We start from the raw sequence: 19,642 nt of genomic DNA, 5'->3' as shown, positions 1-19,642 counted from the left end.
TCGTGGATCCCTCGCCAACCACGGTTTCACCAACCGCACCTCTCTCTTCGGAACATAATCCCCGCGGTTGAAGAGGGATTACTGTACTAAACTGTCACTGAACATAAATAAATTACTAAACAAATAATGACATTTAACAAAAACATAGCTACTATGTTTCTTTTAAATTGATAAGAAATAATTTCTTTCATATTCTGTCCGCTAGACTGGCTAGACAATAAGTATTTTTGATATTGTTAATTTAACTAACGCGTTACTTTATGAGCACACACAAAACTATTGTATTTTTGTCCACCCTGTACCAATTTGAATCAACATGTGATACATTTTTGGAATCAGCTCAGCTAGAGTAATCCGAAAATTGAGACAAAATGGGGGTGTTCCATTTAAAAAATATGACGGTGACGTCATTACTCGAAAGTAATTCACCCTGTATATTAGAATATTATTTTAAAATACGGTAAATTAATATCAAAAATCGACGTCTTTCAGGATTATTTCTTAAAATGCTCTGTTTAGCTAAAAAAGAATTTGTTCCATACTTTACGGACACAGTGTATATGCAGATGTATAGATAGTTAGTACTTTTGAGTACCTTAGTACTCCTGGAAATACTCCAGTTAATAGAAATAAATTAATAAGATGAGTGAAAGGTGTTAAAACTACGTATTTGCTAAGTTCTTTTAAAATCCTGCTACTAATTTCTTGAACGTTCTTAAAATTAGAATTATTAAGAGACTTAATTACTTATTTGAGAGATACTTACTTTCACAACGACCGAAAAAAAAGTCTTGCTCGGTATCTTATGGTGGTATCTGTATATTGACTATACTGGAATGGGGTTTGTTTAACAGGAAGGCACTATGTACTCATAACTTCTTTATTTGGTTAAACTAATACCGTATAAATGTATTCAGTTGATAGGTGACATTATTCTGCTCTATCGGCAGCAACCTCCCAAGCCTAACTAACTAATTCAACTGACCCACTCATCACTCAAATCTGATCGTGTTCCCATATTTATCAAATACTTCGTTTTGTAAATATGTTTGTATATATTCTCGTTAGTGTGTCAAAATGAATAATCACAACCTTGTTGAGTAAGCAAAACGTGGACTTTAACTAAGGTGTTCTACTTTGCAATTATTATAACAAATATGCGTAATATTTATTGTTTTATAAATAAATATCTAACGAATACTTTAAGGTAATTTAAGGATTTCTAAAAGATCTAAATAATGAGATAAATCCCATTATAGAAGGATAATTTTTGTAGTTGAAGAGGATATCGTTATTAATAGTGGGAAGGGTGTAGTTATATTCTCTGCGGTTGTAATATAGAATTAGAGGTAGATCTGGTTGTACCGAACTGGATCTTGTATTGTTTCTTTCGAAATTTAATATTTTCCATTAGTCTCTAGGTTTATTATTGGAGTTAGTAATGTAATCGGAGTAAGCTGACTTTTTTCATTTTGTAATTGCCGATTACATTCATATTTTTGTTGCCTTCGCATTGCAACTGAATAATTTGTTGTTTATATACTTTTGAACATATCGGGATCCTTAGTGGCATGTAAGAGGGCACCCATTGCACGGGTGTTTTTAGCAGTTTGTCGTACTTTTTTTAATGGAAAATGTTTTAATATTAAGTTGTCATAAGTTTATTGTTGTTATAAGTTCGCCTCCACGTGCACAGGCGAACTAGCATTACACTCCATGTCAAAATCTATAAGTTCAAATTAAAAAACTTAGGGTGAATATATTAGAATATTCAGTTCATTTTATAAGACATAATTGTTTTTTACTAAATTATCTTTTATTTATAGGTTGCGTCGCTGACAACTTCCGAAAAAGTTTCAAAAGGCGAAATTTGCTCGTTACAAAGAGACGTAGAAGACGTGCAGCAAAGGTTGCAGAGCGCCTTAAGTACAAAATCTTCCGACAAACAAACAATTAGTAATTTAGAAAGACGGCTGGCCGAAGAAAGGCGGCTTCGATCAAATCTCGAGTCACAACTTAATCAAGAAAGAAAAAGTCGAAAACAAGAGGAAGCCAGAGCTGCGCAGGTAACTATTTTTCTTTGGACTATTCGTGGTTTATGGTAATGGCTTAACAATAAATATATTAGAGCCGCTCAGAACCAGAATGGTACAAGTCTTGTAACGTGGTCGTTGCGTTTGTTGCTCTAGGTAACAAAATTAGTCGAAGACAAAAGTTCATTTTTTAAGATAATTAGCCTTAATTACTCATTAATTTCGTTAATAAAATATATTTATAATCTACTCATCGAGCTTTCTGTTCGGGTCGATGTGACGATATTTTGTACATGAATGAATGATATTGACGATCGCGTGGATGAGGAATTACTTTGAAAAGGCATGTTGGGAAATACGATCACCGCTCGTATAAGGACAGGTAAAAGAGAAACCGTCGAAATTCGTTCAGCACACCCAAGACGACGGGGGTTGTAGGATTGCGGAAAATGGTCGGGATATACTACTTAAACTCACCTCTTATACCTCGTTGTTGTTTATTATTCTTCAATCAACGCTCCAAGAATAATCAACTTTTTTTTTGGGAGGTGGGAATCTTCTTAAGACCGTCTGGGAAGGTGTCCCAGGTGTGTCGGATTCAGTTTGTCCTATCTCTATCTTGACGGGCCGCCTACCGACTAAACCCACCCCCTCTTTCTTCAGCCGACGGGTCTGGAACCGCTCTTAGCGAGCATATCTGACCCGTCGACCTTCTCGTAGCTCATAGCTCCCCTTCGCCACTCCCAGGGCGCCACCCAAACCAAGATGGAACCAACCGAAGAATGCCAGTTGACAGTTACGAGCAACTCCAGTCATTCATGCTTTCATCTATGCACGCTTTCTCATCCACCTATTCATTCTGATATTAAGATGGGGCAGTCTGTGTAGGTCGGACGTAAAAGGTCCTTCCCCACCGACTGCCCCACAACGATACAGACAAATATAACATAAAAGAAGAAACAAGAATAAAAGAGATGAGAAAAAGAAAAGAGCAGAGAGTATGAGGGATAGAAAAGAAGAGAAAATAAAAGGAAGAGAAACAGAGAATAGAAAAAAAAGATACAGAACATGAACAGGAAAAAGCAGAAAGTGAAAATAAATGTTTAAAGAACGGTAAGAGTTAAAATAAAATTAAAAAGATTAATTAATAAAATCCGATAAAATAATAAATAAAAGATAAAATCAGCTAAAAAGTAAAATAGATAAAATAAAATAGGCAGTCAGCGTGGTTAGTGTGTATAGGGTCCTCCCCCCGCTGACTACCAACCACAACACAAAACGATTTGTTTGTAAATAAATAATATGGGTTATCCCGCCTGTAGTCGTCTCTCTTTTTCTTCTTTGTGCTTCATGGTTTTTGTGACAAAAGCCATGACCAAGTCGAAGTCTGTCTTGCTCCCGATAATTCTATCCATGAGCTCTTGTGGCTCACCTAGAAGAGACCCCAGATCCAGCTGCAGCTCAGTTCGCCCCGCACGATATGCAGGGCTCACGAATACGACATGCCGCGCGTCATCCACCACCCCACACTCAGGACATAGATCGTCCGCCGTTTTCCTTATACGGTAGGTATAGTTCCTGAACGATCCATGCCCCGTCAAGAACTGTGTGAAGTAGTAGTTGACGCGACGATGTCGGCACTCGTACCATCTCACTACATCCGGAATCAGGCATCTCTTCCAGGCAGCCTTTCCGACTTCAGTTGCCCATTCCCTCTGCCACATCTCCAAGCTTCTTTCTTGTGTCACTGATCCAATTGCCCCGTTGCCCCTCTGATGCATTCGGACCCTTTCTCTGGCCAGGATGTGCACCGGCACAGACCCAGCCACCACTTGTAAGGCAATGGTTGAAACGGTTCTGTACGCGCTGCACACCCTGATCAGAGGTTTCCTCTGTGCTCTAAGATGCATGTCTCTGTATTTGGCCATCTCTAGAACCTCGTGCCACACTGGGGCCCGTATAGTAAGAAGAACATGATTGCAACATTACAATTCGTTTTTGTGATCCCGGACCCCCTATATTTGACATTAATTTGTTTAGTGTGGAGGTCCTTTCTTCCGCCTTCTGACATGCCACTTATATGTGTGGTCCGAATTTCATTTTGTCATCAAAAGTTATTCCTAAGTATTTAACTGTTTTCTGGGGTCTTATTACGGAGTCTTTGTACTCGAATAATATGTTTTCTCTATATCTCGGTCCCCTCAAGATTATTGCTTACGTTTTCAGCTAACAGTAGAGAAAAATAATCGAGCAAGAATAATCAACTAGGCTTTTCGTTTCGACTTTTATATCGTCCGAGACGGTACAAAAACACGTTTTACTTAATTCATTGGCGTACTCTAGACGATAAAATTATATTATCGTCACAGTCTTATTTAACTAAGTTTCAGAAAATTTAACATTCGCATTTTAATCCGTTAAAAATTGATTTTTATTTTCTTTTAGATTTTTTTTAGATTTCTTTTAGAATCGAATTTTAAAATGAAGTACCAATTTTAAGCTTGACATTTTCATCAAATCAGTGCAAAACTACATTGCGCGTCATCAAAAAGATGCCACCTAAAATGTTTGGCATTTTTTAATTTTTACGAATCCTACAAGAAATTATTGTCATTGTTTAATAATATATTCTAAAACCGTATGCAATCATTTCTTAAATAACAAAAAGTTTCAAAAAAAACCTGTCCGAAAATGATAGTCTAGGCGCCAAATAGAGGTCACCGTGTCCTTTTCAATTCTGATGGACAAACTCAAAATAAGTATTTTTCGATGCTTTATCGATGGTAACTCGGCTTCTACGCATGCAAAAGAGCCTTAGAAGGTCTCATTTTAAAGTTAAATGAATATGCTCCCAAACAAAGTTTGTTAAATTACTCTCTCTTCATTTGTTTTAAAGTTATATCCGTTTGAATTTAAAATTTTCTTAAAAAAATTGTACATTAATTTGTTTATAAGGGTTTCAAGCAAATTTAAGCTATAAACATTTATACTTTAATTAAGAATAATGATAGAAGAACTCAAAAGGAACATTTTGAGCTTAAGAAAATGTTCGTATGTTTATTTTTGGCCAAGATATCGATATTTTAATAGCGCGCTCTGAGGCGCGAGATTGGCTCACCGCGTAAAGATTCACGCGCTAACTTCTCGATGCAAATTATAATTTCTATATAATACATATAGTCCGTTCTTTAACGGTAAAATATTGCAAAACCTCTAAATTTTAAAGAACCGCTTGGATTGACATGAAATTTGGCATACACATAGCTAACAAGTCGAAGAAAAAAAGTGATATTGTGCCGATATGTGCTTTTGCCCTGGGGGTGCTTTCACCCCCTCTTGGGGGTGAAACAATATTCGTCCAAAGAAAGTCAGGAAATGGATAAACTGGCTAATTTTAAGTAACTTTTGTTCTATAGAGTTTTTTCACTAAGTCAATATTTTTCGAGTTATTTGGCAGTGAATATGTTCATTTTTTCAACAAAATAACCACGCTTTTAGACGGTTTTTCGCAAATAACTCAAATAGTAAGTATTTTGTCGAAAAAACATTCTTAGCAAAAATATAGCCTGTAAAAAAATTAAAAAAATGGTGTATATATCACGTCTCTACACCTAGTAGAAGCAGAGTTAAAGCTAATGAAAAATGGGTTCATATTCGTCAAATTTCAAATGGAATACTTTAACGTGAAATAACCAAAAATGAAGCGCATTTCGGGGAAAACTTATTAAAACTTATTTAAAGCGTTTAAAAAAAGCTTAATTTTTGTTTTATAAAAAAAAATTTCTAGCATCAAAATTAAACAAGTTACGTTCAAAATAAAGTTAGTCCCTTTTGGTTTTGGTAAAAAAAGCGAAAAAATCACCCCCTAATTAGTATCTTAAATGAACTTACAACTCGTTACGACTTCACAAGTTTTTTGACTCGTGTATATATTGTTTATATGATCTGTAAGTTTCATAGGTTCAAAGTCCTCATTATTGAAAGGGCTGTAGTTAAAAGGGGTTGAACGAGTCACTGATCACGAATGTATGCAGATTTAGAAACACCAAATCTTAATCAATTTTTGTCTAACAGAAAAACAAAGAAATACATGATATTCAGAAAAGCAAATCTGACTTTTTTTGTTTTTCGAGATTTTTGGTATCTCTAACAATTTATAAGCTATTCTGAAAAAAAGCATATTTTTCAAAATTTAAATTTCTAAAAATTTTATTTTGAAACCAATTTTTTCAAAAATAAGCATTTTGAACGGATGAAACTTACAGATCATATAAACACAACATAAGTAAAATAATTTGTGGAGCGGTAACGATTAATTTCATTTAAGTTGCTAATTAGGGGGTAGTTTTCCCGATTTTTTTTGTAAAAACAAAAGGGACCAACTTTATTTTGAGCGTAACTTGCTTAAATTTAATGCTAGAAACTTTTTGTAAAAACAGAAATAAAGCTTTTTCTAAACACTTTTAAAAAGTTATTATGGGTTTTCCCCAAAAAGTGCTAAGTTTTTTGGATATTTCACGTCGAAATATTCTATTTGAAATTTGGTGAATATGAATCTACTTTTCATTGGCTATAACTCTGGTTCTACGAGATCCAGAGACCTAACACGTACACCATTTTTTTTACTTTTTTATAGGCTATATTTTTTCTAAGAACGTTTTTTTCGACAAAATACTTACTTTTTGAGTTATTTGCAAAAAACTGTCTAAAAATGTGGTTATTTTGTTGAAAAATGAACATATTCACTCACAAATAACTCGAAAATTGTTGACTTGACGAAAAAGCTCTATAGAAGAAAAGTTACTTAAAATTAGTCAGTTTATCCATTTCCGTAATTATTTTACACATATATTTTTTCACCCCCAAGAGGGGGTGGAAGTCACCCCCAGAGCAAAAGCACACATCGGCACAATATCACTTTTTTTCTTTGACATGTAAGCTATACGTATGCCAAATTTCATGTCAATCCAAGCGGTTCTTTAAAATTTAGAGCAAAAATCGTGAAAGAATGGACTAATACGTTATCTTCATTTTTCATTTTTAAAGATCCTAATAAAATTTTATCATATACCTAATACTTACATATAATTAAATCATCATAATCTACCTCGTATCACCTTTCATTATATATTTACTTTGTCTTCTATTTTTTGTACTACATGAGAAAAAAAACATTAAAAACTAATATTTCAGAAATATAACTAAAAAGTAAGTTGATATTATTTATTAATACTATTTTTACAAACATTATCTTTCATGCATCTGCATCGAGATATACAGAGAATCTCAGCATTTTTACATCTGCATAAGTTCTTAGAGCAATTTTTACAGTTACATGGTGGTACTAGGTAAGTCTGTTCTTGTAGGCAGTAACACTAAAACTTTCTGGGGCTTCAGAGTCTAATTATCTATATAAAGTCGATCTAGTTCTTTTGCAACATCATCAAGTCAATTGTGTGTATGGCGTCACAACATAAATGCTCGTTTTATATGCAAAGATGATGCCGTAAAAAAACTCGATTCATTTTTATATGGATATCGCATATTGGCTCATTTGCATGCGTAGAAGCCGAGTTATATAAAGCGTCGAAAAATACTTACATACTTGACTGGGAGCCAATTTTGCGCCTCATAGCGCGCCATTAAAATATCGATATCTTGACCAAAAATAAACTTACGAACATTTTAAAAAGCTCAAAATGTTCCTTTTGAGTTCTTCTATCATTATTGTTAATTAAAGTATAAATATTTATAGCTCAAATTTGCTTGAAACCCTTATAAACAAATTAATGTACAATTTTTTTAAGAAAATTTTAACTTCAAACGAATATAACTGTAAAACAAATGAAGACAAAGTAATTTAAACAATTTTTTTTGGAAGCATATTCATTAAACTTTAAAATGAGACCTTCTAAGGCTCATTTGCATGCGTAGAAGCTGAGTTACGATCGATAAAGCATCGAAAAATACTTATTTTGCAATTTGCATTGTGCACTAATTTTACAATATCTTGAGTTCTAATTGTTGGATTTAAGTTTAGTAAACGTTTTTTTCTTCGTTTTTTATTAACGAACAAATTTTATTTGAAACATTATTTTTCATCTCTTTTAGTTTATGAGCCAGAGCCTTATAAACAATTTATAAACAATTAAATTGTTAATAACAATTTTTTGACCACTCGGATCGAAATCCACCCTCGAAATTTGTAATCAGCAGCCAAAAATCCATAAGAAACCGTTGAGTTTGTCCATCCAATTTAAATGGGCACGGTGACCCCTCTGGCGCCTAGACTATGATGACTTTAATGGAAACTTAAAAAAAATTAACACTGTACATTTTTTCTGGTTTCTTTATAAAAATTACAATAAAATCGTGATTTTTAATATTCTGTATTACCACCTCTATTTTGAATTACACTCCTCATTCGACTTGGCATTGAATTGATCAAATTCTGGATGTTGTCTTGAGGAAAAGCTTCCCATTCTTCCCAAGCTCCCTTAAACACTCCTTTTTTCTTTCAAAATTACGTCTTCCTATTTAAGCGGTTTTGTACGGGTTAAGAAAAAGGGCAAGCGAGTGCTTATGCCAGTGATGGGTGGCTGTATAAATTTAAAAAGCAATTCGGTACCCGTCTGTTAACTATATCGGTTGAAAAATTGTCAAACAGCGAATCTGCAGTGCAGCCATTTATCTAGTATCTTAACAACAAAGTAGAAAAACTCTAAAGAAACAAGTGCATCAAGTTGTAAAATGCCTAAACATGGAATCACATTTATGCAGCATTAAAATGGTAGTTTAAAGTCTGTATGACACTATGCATTTTCTTGTATCATTTCTAATATCGTTTCTGATATCGTTTCTTGTATACATTTTCTTGTATCATTTCTTGTACGTACATTTGTGCCCTGTATGACACTATGCAAGTTCTTGTATCGAAAATTGTATGAAATTCGGCACGTGATTGGCCGAAATTTTGTTTGTCACCCTGTGTCACGTTATGGTAGTACTGCATCTACATACAAAGCTGATTTTAAATATTTTATAAAATTATAAACTTTTATATAATTAACATTTTAATGTTAACCAGAATTTTACGTTGACTGAGGTTGATTATTTGTATTTTTATTTTGTTTTGATATTTGTGCTAAAATATTTGCATTAGAATTATCTTCAGTTTGATCCAAATTAGGAACTATTGTATTTTCGTCTATTAAAAAATTATGCACCATGAAACCTAAATTTATAGTTTGAACTTTACTAGGAGCTAAATATATGGTTATTAGTAGAACAGTAGTCCATACCAAACGGTATATTAAGTATCAATAAAAGATTTATAAATAATACCTACAAAAACACAAATAAATTCATCAATACATTATCCCATTTTCATTTCAACCGCCATTATGAGTAAGTAATTATGACATTTTAGATGTTTTACCAGCAGGTTTTACGTTTTTGCTCTTTGCGCAGAAATTGGCGCAGTTCTTGTACAATAATCTGTACCTGACACAAATTCTTGTATCGTTTCTGATATCGTTTCTTGTATCTGTGTATGACACTATGCATTTTTTGACATATCAGAAACGATATTAGAAATGATACAAGAAAATGTATAGTGTCATACAGCCTTAATACACAAATTGGATTTGTTAGTGATTGGTAAAGCTAATAATCTCAAAGTTTTCGAATACATTAGTCTGTTAGTCTGGTATTCGCGGTGTGCAAGTACTCGGAAGAGATACGCGAAACGATCGTGCGCGAATAGCGGAGAAACATTGCAACTTTCTTAAATAATTCATATTGTCAATTGAAATTGTCAAATTGACGTACATTTCATACCTATTGTCATTTAAGAAGAAAAATTATATATTGCTTCACAATATTGATATGATAAGCAATTATTATATAAAGTTAAATTTAATTAATTGTTGTTGTTCTGAAGCTATTTTCTTGTGGCATTTTTACAATTTTAACTATTTATAATGGGAAATAAGCCACAATATTATTAAAAAATGATTTTTATTAACGTTTCGACGCCCAAATCGGGGGCCGTTGTCAAAATACAAAATACTACTATTATTTTGCTTATTTCCCATTATAAATAGTTAAAATTAATTAATTGTATTTTGATTGCAGTACTGCATTTTAATAACTAATTTTATTTACTACATACAATTGTTTACGTTTTAATAACATAACCTAAATCTTATTTGTTCTTCTTATTATTTTTTTTGGACTATGGCCTTGACAATTATCCAGCAACCAGGACCATATGATTGGCCAATATAATTAAAAATGCGAATAAAAGTGCAGAGCGAAGAAACCAGGTGTCGCTTTTCCGAACTTGCACGGTCCCAATAGGAACCACTCTAAAAGTTGTGTCACGAGAGATAGTCCAGAGAAATAAGGTTTTTGTCGGGACACTTGAGCAGCCAGGTTGCAAATGGATTTTTTGGGTACTATATACCTAATACATTATAAATACAAAAATGCCCGTCACAGTTCGGACGAGAAACTTAGTTATTAACAAATAAGGGTCAAAATGGCAGTTTTTTTTTTTTCGTTTAAATCGCTACAAGTAAAAATAGGGTAATTAAATATCTTATTTATAATATTCTTCTTTTAGTAGGTGACCCAAGGTTTAAAATGGCACTTTTTGAATTTTGGTCCGACCATTTTTTGCTTCGGAAATTGCAAAATAAGATTAAAATTTCAAAAATAAAAAATGTGCTATAATTTTTGCAAAAATGGCCTTAAGACTTTCATCTTGCATGAAAAGTTAAGACGATTCGTCAATTAGTTTAAATTTTATTCAATTTGTTTATCGCAAAGAGTTATTATATAAGAGTTTATTCGCAATGTTATTGTTCAGAAAATAATAATGATATCGCAATTCTGTGGAAACCACATGCAAGAAGAATAGTTTTATTTTTAAAGTATTGAAAAAAATCATTAAAAAGTCGTTTTTATCACTCCGAAAACAGTTTAGTAAAATAGTCATTTTTGGCTTATGAACAATTTGAATAGCATTGTTAATATTGACTATAAAGTAAATCTTCTTCTTCTTCTTCTTCTTCTTCTTATTCTTATTCTTCTTCTTATAATAGGCTTCTTGGCCTGTTCCTTACCGATTTTAAGCTTGTATTGGTAGCTGTGATGTTGACTGCCAGCTATCTCGCCACCTTTTAAAAGGCCTTCCTATTGGTCTTTTGCCTGTTGGCTTCGAATCCCTGGCTATACGGGCTATTCTCTCGCTGTCCATTCTCGTCACATGCTGATTCCACTCTCGTCGTCTCTGTCTTCCCCACCGTACTATATCTTGTATGTTACAGAGATCTCTTATTCTATCGTTCGGTATTCTGTCTCTCAGTGTTTTCCCAGTTATTGACCTCAGCGTTCTCATTTCTGATGTTCTCAGTATCCTCTTGGTTTCTGCTGTGTCACATCTTGTTTCTATCGCGTACGTCATGATCGGTCTTACACATGATTTGTATATGCGTACTTTCCCTTCCAGCCTCATATCTTTGTTTCTCCAGATGACATCCCTCAGACATCCTGACACGTAATTGGCTTTATTTGCTTGCTTTCGGACGCTCTCTTTAACATCCCCATAACTACATATTTCGATTCCCAGATATTGGAATCTCGAGACTTATTCAATTAGTTCGTTGTTAATTACTAATTTGCATCTTATGGGTTCCCTTGACACTACCAGGGATTTTGACTTGGCTGTTGATATTTTCCTGTTGTAGTTCTTCGCCACTGTATTGAAAGTTTGTGCCATTCGCTGTAGGTTATCCTCGTTATCGGAGATTAAGATTGCGTCGTCAGCATAACAGGATTTTTATTTGTTTTTCCGCCATCTTATATCATTTTCCAGTACCTTTAATGTAAAGTAAATCTACTTTAGGATTTCAAGCGCTGGTATTTTTACACAAATTTTCAGAAAAATCTTTTTGTCTAGGTTAATTAGGGTCAAGGTTAGCCACTTTTATTATTTAATTCACAGTTACTTCTATATACGTCAAATTCTCCTGTAACAGTGTTAGTTACCATACTACTCAGAAACGGTTTGGCCGATTTTTATGAAATTTTACACGTATATCCTATAGGATGGAGAATAGGCTTTAGTCTATTTTTTATACCCATAAGTTATAAGGGGGGTTGCCCCCTAACATTTTTTTTTATTTTTTTTAGACAAAATTATCTACCTTAATTTTATATGATGTAGAATTTAAAAATACATAAAACCCTTAATTTTCACTATTCTATCACCAACCCCTATTTGTTAATAGCCATCTATATATTTACATCTATAAAATTCTCCTGTCACAGTGTTAGTTTCCATAGTCCTCCGAGACCGCTTGACCGATTTTTATGAAATTATATATGTATATTCGGTAGGTCTTAGAATCGGTCATAATCTATTTTTCATATCCCTGAGTGATAAGCGGAGTTCCCCCTAACATTTTGTAATGTTAGGTGGGGATGTATGTACATAACGTACTCTATAAGACTACGAGTACATACAAATTAAAAAAATTATGATCAAAATCCATCAACAAGCTCCGGCGATATTAATCGCAGCATATGTTTGAAGAATCAGTTTCATTTTTTGAGTGCACGGATTTTAATAATTCCCCTCCACCGACCACGAATCCATTCCGTTAGGACGCCATTTTTAAAACTTTATTAACCACTCTGTTAAGGTTCAAAGTTTACTCAAACTTTTACACATAAACTATATACCTTCAACTTCAAAATGGCTCTAGTTAGGTTGCTTAATTGTTATAAACAAAGTAGCCGTCAATTAAATAAAAAAAGCGGCTAACTTTGACCGTAATTAACCTAGGCGAAAAGTTTTTCTTTGAAAATTCGTATAAAAATACCAGTTTTTCAAATCCCATTGTAGTTTTAGCCTACAGTCTATATTAACAAAGTTATTCAAATTGTTTATAAGCCAAAAATGGCTCTATTTTAGTAAAATGTTTTCGGAGTGATAAAAATGACTTTTTAATGATTTTTTTAAATGCCTTGAAAATATGACTATTCTTCTTCATGTTGTTTTCACAGAATTGCTATATCATTATTATTTTCTGAACAATAACATTACGAAAAAAAGCTCTTTGGGATAAACAAATTGAATAAAATTTAAACTAATTGACGAATCGTCTTAAAAAATTTTGTGCATTGTGTGGACTGTTTGACTCAACTTTTCATGCAATATGAAAGTCTTAAATTCATTTTCGCAAAAGTCATAGCAATTTTTTTATTTTCGAAATTTTAGTTTTATTTTGCAATATCCGAAGCAACAAATGATCGGACCAAAATTCAAAAAACGCTATTTTAAACCTAGGCTCATCTACCAAAAGAAAAATATAAAAAAGATATTTAATTACCCTATTTTTACCTGTAGCGATTTAAACGAAAAAACTCCCATTTTTGACCCTTATTTGTTAATAACTAAATTTCTCGTCCAAACCGTGACGGGCATTTTTGTATTTAAATTGTATTAGGTATATAGTATCCAAAAAACTCATTTGCAACCTGGCTGTTCAAGTGTCCCGAACATGGTATATTTTTGCCTTATTTCCCTGGCGTAAGAGGTACTTAGTGAATGGTTCCATATTGACTTTGTCCCAGAAATGAAAAAATTTAAAAAAAGATCTGTGGCGACACGTTTCAATTATTATTTTACTATTTTTTTAATTGTTAATTTTAAATATTAACTTTGTTTTCTAAACGAAAATAATATGGGTCATTTAAAATTCACATGTGTTTCACTCCTAAATACAAAACCAGAATGTATACAATTAATGGCTTTTTCATGGGAAACACAAATTCATATATTACGGTACCAGATAAAGGGCCAGCCTCTTTATGTCAACTTCTTAAAAACCACAGAAATGTTTTCAGCTTTTAAAACGCAAGATCTAATAAATTATTGTCGCCTATCTGGCCATATGGTAGAACACCAGACAGATTAAAGTGTTTGTGGTCTCGTTCAGTATAGTCACAGGCACCCGGAGCAGTCACACCACCACACTCGTAAAGAATAACAAACCCTCTTTCGAGAAATATTCACGCTATTTTACCGACACAAATAAATATATTATTGACAGTTTGTTGTGTTTACATTTATTTTAATTTTATTTAATTGATTCCGTAAACCACCCACGGTACAGATCCATCTTTTCCAAGAAAGTAGAAAGTAGTCGTACTTAATAATGCTCCAGGTCGTCCAAATGAAAAAGAACTTATATCAAATGATGGAAATATCCAAACCATCTTCCTACCACCAATCTGCAAACCTTTCAGCCGATGGATCAAAACTTTATAAAAAAAGTCTTTTATAAAAATAAATTTAATCTGACGAATGTTGTATTCTCTCTCGCTCTCTCATGGAGCCTCTGTTTTGTTTCGTCTGACTTAATCCAATGATTACGGAAAAAGCTATGGAATACAATGAATGCTGTATCAATAGAAACAGAAAAATGTGATCCTGAATATATTGGACAGCTGGTTCCTAAAAAACTGATACGACTCTTATGCCTAGTTGCACCAACAGATCTTAAGCTACAGCTTAGCTAAGCTCTACTTATAGATAGGGCCTACTTGAGTATCACTTACGTTGCACCATAATTTTAGATTCTTACCTTATTATCAATTATATCTATTATTATATTATGGTATTCTTATTGTAATATATTGTAATTATATTATATTAATTCTTATGATATTCTCGACTTAAGCTTAAGATCTGTTGATGCAACCGGGCATTAGTAAGATTTGATCATTTTGAGCATTGTATTTGATTGGTCTGACATTATATTTATTATGACAGACAAATAATAAAATAAACAAACAAACAATTGATTATATATGTTAATTCATAAATTGTAATAATTATAAAGGTCGCCCGGTTGCACCAACAGATCTTAAGCTTAAGTCGAGAATATCATAAGAATTAATATAATATAATTATAATATATTACAATAAGAATACCATAATATAATAATAGATATAATTGATAATAAGGTAAGAATCTAAAATTATGGTGCAACGTAAGTGATACTCAATGAGGCCCTATCTATAAGTAGAGCTTAGCTAAGCTGGAGCTTAAGATCTGTTGGTGCAACCAGGCATAAATTTTGATATTATTTTGAATTCTTGCCGTTTTCGCATCTTCAAAAGGATTATTTTCTAATCTCTCCAAAAGCGTACGATCTTCATGAGCCGTAGATATTTTTGATCTTTCAGAACCTTTCTTACGAGAGTTTCTTGTTCTCTTCGTCTTTTATTAATATATATTAAAAACTGTTGTTCTGCTTACGTTAAAATGGTTATTTACTGCAGATAGTGACCAACTATCTTCTAATTTCGTTACAATTCTTGCTTTTAGTTCTTTGCTAGCATGTGGAGCCATTTTTTGAGGTTGAACAGAATAATTTATCTGACAAATTTTAAGATTTCGCAGTGACAGTGACAGTATGTAAATAATAAGTATTTATCCTTCAAAATACACTGCTCAATTTTCTACAAAATACGCTTTAAGAGTCGTATCAGTTTTTTTATTAACCAGCTGTACATGATGCTGATTGGTTTCACAATTTATTGGAAAGGGGATTCGATAAAAGTGAAGATTTAAATTCTTGTTTTGGAGGAACCAAAGAAACAGAAAATTATTACAGATGAAGAAACATGTGACGCTACGTAGATCAGAAGAACAAAGCCTAGTAGAAATATTGAAGCCACCGACTCCTACACTTGTAAAAGTAAATCAGACACAGCGTTTAATTGTTTCATATCTTCATAACACGAGCCAAAGAAAATGGCTTATCTGGTAATAATTGTTCGTCGAAACATGCGAGAAAAGGTTTTTAAACAAGGACTACAAGTTGCATAAAAGCAAATGGTAGGGAAGCCCAAGCGGGAATTTTGCGCATTACTCAAGCGCAAGTCAGAAAATCACATGGGGAGAAACCTTGTACCCTGTAAATATACCCCTACCATATATGGACTCTTAAGATCATTATTGGTCTGATGACTGTTTTGTAAATTCTATCTTTCATTTCTTTTCCGATATTTTTATTTCTCCATATTGTGTCATTCAGGCAACCTGCGGCTCTGTTTGCTCTATTCACTTGATCTTCCACTTCTGTGTCGAGCTATCCTTTCGAGCTGGATAGTGTGATGCCTAGATATTTAAACTCCATCACTTGTTCTATTATCTGACCTTGCAGCTCCAATTTACACCTTATTGGATTTGCTGTTATAACCATGCATTTTGTCTTTTTTGGTGAAATTAACATGTTAAATTTTCTGGCGGTTATATTAAATTGGTGCAGCATACGGTGTAAATCATCTTCACTTTGAGAGATTAGTCTTGCATCGCCTGCATAGCAGGTTATTTTAAGTTGTTTTTCTCCCATTTGTTATCCTTTTTAATTCTTACGTTTTTATTATTTCATCCATGATCAGGATGGACAATAAAGGATTCGAGGAATCCTCCTGTCTTATCTCATTGCCAGCTTTAATTGGGTCAGTTAGTTTATCTTCTACTTTCACTTTTATTTGTTGTTCTGGTAGATGTTTTCGATCGTTTTAATTATTCCTACTGTTACAATAAGTAATTAAATAAGGTCATGTTAAGAATATTAAGAATAATAAAAATAAAATATTTAAGTAAGCACTAAACACTTTTTCAAACAGTTGTTATATGTCTCCTTTCAGTTTATCAGTTGTCTCAAATAAACATACACGCAGAAAACCATAGCTAGATTTTTATAGATAAATATTGTTTTGTATCGTTTTGTATATTATAAATATTTCTTTTTGATGTAGGTTGCGGCTCAACAATCATCTCGAGGCGAATGCACTGAAACGTGCAAAGTTCGTCGTCGTGAGTTAGAATCGGAGATATCAGAACTTCGAGCTTCCAAACATTGGCAGGAGGATCGTTTACAGGCCCTCGAAAGGGAAAACTCCGCGTTCAGTGAGCAAGTACGTGACACAGAATTGCTCATGTCGGCATTGTCCGCATTGCAAGAGAAAAATTCACATTTGGAAAACTCTCTCTCGGCAGAGAATCGAATAAAGTTGGATTTATTCAGCGCTTTGGGAGAAGCCAAAAGGCAGCTCGAAATCAGAGAAAGTAAGTATTTTATTGTCTTATATTTTATTAATACCTAATTTAAAATTAAGTTTGACATTGACGAAGTGTCAAACTTAAATGTAAATAACCTATGCTTTGGTTAACAAATTCAGATTGAAACAAGAAATACGTAATATTTTTTGCTTGGATAGCTTCGATGCAAATAATTATTGTGGATCGCTCGTTACCTGCAGCATCACCTCATAGAGCAGCAGTCAAGGAAACAGCCTTTTCTTGTTCGATCCAATGATTGGCGGTCGCAATAGCTTCGAATTGTCTAAGGTATATGGACCAAGAAGACTTCTCATCAAATGGCGGCAATTTGAATCTCATATGATGCGACGTTTCGTCTCTCGGTGATTATTCTTTCACTACAGGATCTGAAACTACTGCATTAGCTGGTGGTAGCACTTTCGTATAGGTTATCATCCTCTATAATTGTTGGATGTTTTGTTTTAACATTTATACATTGTCGTCTACCCTTATCTGTATCTTATCGAATGTTCTAGAAACTTCTTCTTAGTTGTTCTGTCTACAAACTTTTTAATTACTTGAGAAGTCTCGTCAAATCTTTTAGCAACTTTTTCGAATTTCTCGTCGCGTCGTCTTGTGTAGCTGCTAATAAATTAAAAAATACGGATATACATAATAGGCCGGGCAGTATCGTCGCCCCCGTTAGCTAAATTATTCCGATTCGATTTTTTTGCACAAACTTACTCAAAAAGAGGTCCTTATAACATATCCACCAGGTGCCGAGCGGTGCCGTGGTTGAAAAATTGTTTAAACAATTTTTTTAAACAAATTCACAAAAATAATTTTTTCATTTCGAACAATTTTTTTTTAGCTAATTTGGCTTATTCTGAGCAAAAAAGGTCTCTTGTCATTTTTTTCTAAAATTGATTGTTGTCGAGTTATAGGCGATTAAAAATTTGAAAAATACGAAAATGGCCATTTTTAAGGCTTAATAACTCGATTAAACATTATTATTATGAAATTCAAAAAGTGATCAAATCAAGTTTCAAACCCCTTCTTCAAGGTCCTGAAGAGATTTTTGTCATTATTTTATTACAAAGCTGTTATTTGTTATTATTAGCAATTAGCGCAATAGTCCAGGATGTATCGTCACCCCCGTTAGTGAAATTATTCCGATTCCAGTTTTTTGCAGAAACTTACTCAACACGAGGTCCTTATAACATATCCACAGGGTGCCGGGCGGTGTCGTGGCCAAAAAATTGTTTAAACAATTTTTTTAAACAAATTCACAAAAATAATTTTTTCACTTCGAACAAAATTTTTTTTTAGATAATTTGGGACATTCTGAGCAAAAAAGGTCTCTTGTGATTTTTTTTCTAAAATTGATTGTCGAGTTATACGCGATTTAAAATTCGAAAAATGCGAAAATGGCCATATAACTCGACAACAATCAATTTTAGAGAAAAATCACAAGAGACCTTTTTTGCTCAGAATAACCCAAATTATCTAAAAAAAATCGTTCGCAATAAAAAAAATATTTTTGTGAATTTGTTTTAAAAAAATGTTTAAACAATTTTTCGACCACGGCACCGCCCGGTTTTCTGTGGATTTGGATATGTTACAAGGACCTCGTTTTGAGTAAGTTTCAGCAAAAAAAGGAATCGGAATGGCCATATAACTCGACAACAATCAATTTTAGAGAAAAATCACAAGAGACCTTTTTTGCTCAGAATAACCCAAATTATCTAAAAAAAAATCGTTCGCAATAAAAAAATATTTTTGTGAATTTTAAAAAAAAAATTGTTTAAACAATTTTTCGACCACGGCACCGCCCGGCTCCCTGTGGATTTGTATATGTTACAAGGACCTCGTTTTGAGTAAGTTTCAGCAAAAAAATGGAATCGGAATAATTTCACTAACGGGGGCGACGATACATCCTGAACTATAGCGCTAATTGTTAATAATTCAAAATAACAGCTTTGTAATAAAATAATGACAAAAATCTCTTCAGGACCTTGAAGAAGGGGTCTGAAACTTGATTTGGTCACTTTTTGAATTCCATAATAATAATGTTTAATCGAGTTATTAAGCCTTGAAAACTTTTTATCGCATTTTTCAAATTTTTAATCGCATATAACTCGACAACGATTAATTTTAGAAAAAAATGACGTGACCTTTTTTTGCTCAAAATACGCCAAATCATCTAAAAAAAATTGTTCGAAATAAAAAAATTATTTTTGTGAATTTGTTTAAAAAAAATTGTTTAAACAATTTTTCGACCACGGCATCGCCCGGCCCCCTGTGGATATGTTATAAGGACCTCTTTTTGAGTAAGTTTGTGCAAAAAAATCTAATCGGAATAATTTCGCTAACGGGGGTGACGATACTGCCCGGTCTATAATTCTGAATGACCAACTTGAAATAAACAGCTCCCCATTTCTCAACCTATTCAGTTACAGACTTTAAAATGCAGACACATAG

At 33.2% G+C, this 19,642-nt stretch overlaps 1 protein-coding gene across 1 annotated transcript in view; it reads left to right on the top strand.

Moving 5' to 3' along the window:
- Positions 1 to 19,642, top strand: part of LOC114327513 (macoilin) — a 144,738-nt gene that overhangs the window by 103,752 nt on the left and 21,344 nt on the right. The window contains exons 6-7 of the mRNA XM_028276153.2: positions 1,827 to 2,066; positions 16,879 to 17,188. Of these exons, the coding sequence (XP_028131954.1) occupies positions 1,827 to 2,066; positions 16,879 to 17,188 (550 nt within the window). The remainder of the gene's footprint in view (positions 1 to 1,826; positions 2,067 to 16,878; positions 17,189 to 19,642) is intronic.

Source organism: Diabrotica virgifera, chromosome 7, assembly GCF_917563875.1.
Source record: "Diabrotica virgifera virgifera chromosome 7, PGI_DIABVI_V3a".
NCBI lineage: Eukaryota > Metazoa > Arthropoda > Insecta > Coleoptera > Chrysomelidae > Diabrotica > Diabrotica virgifera.
Note: the sequence above shows the minus strand (reverse complement) of the source record. Positions and strands in the feature narration are given on the sequence as shown.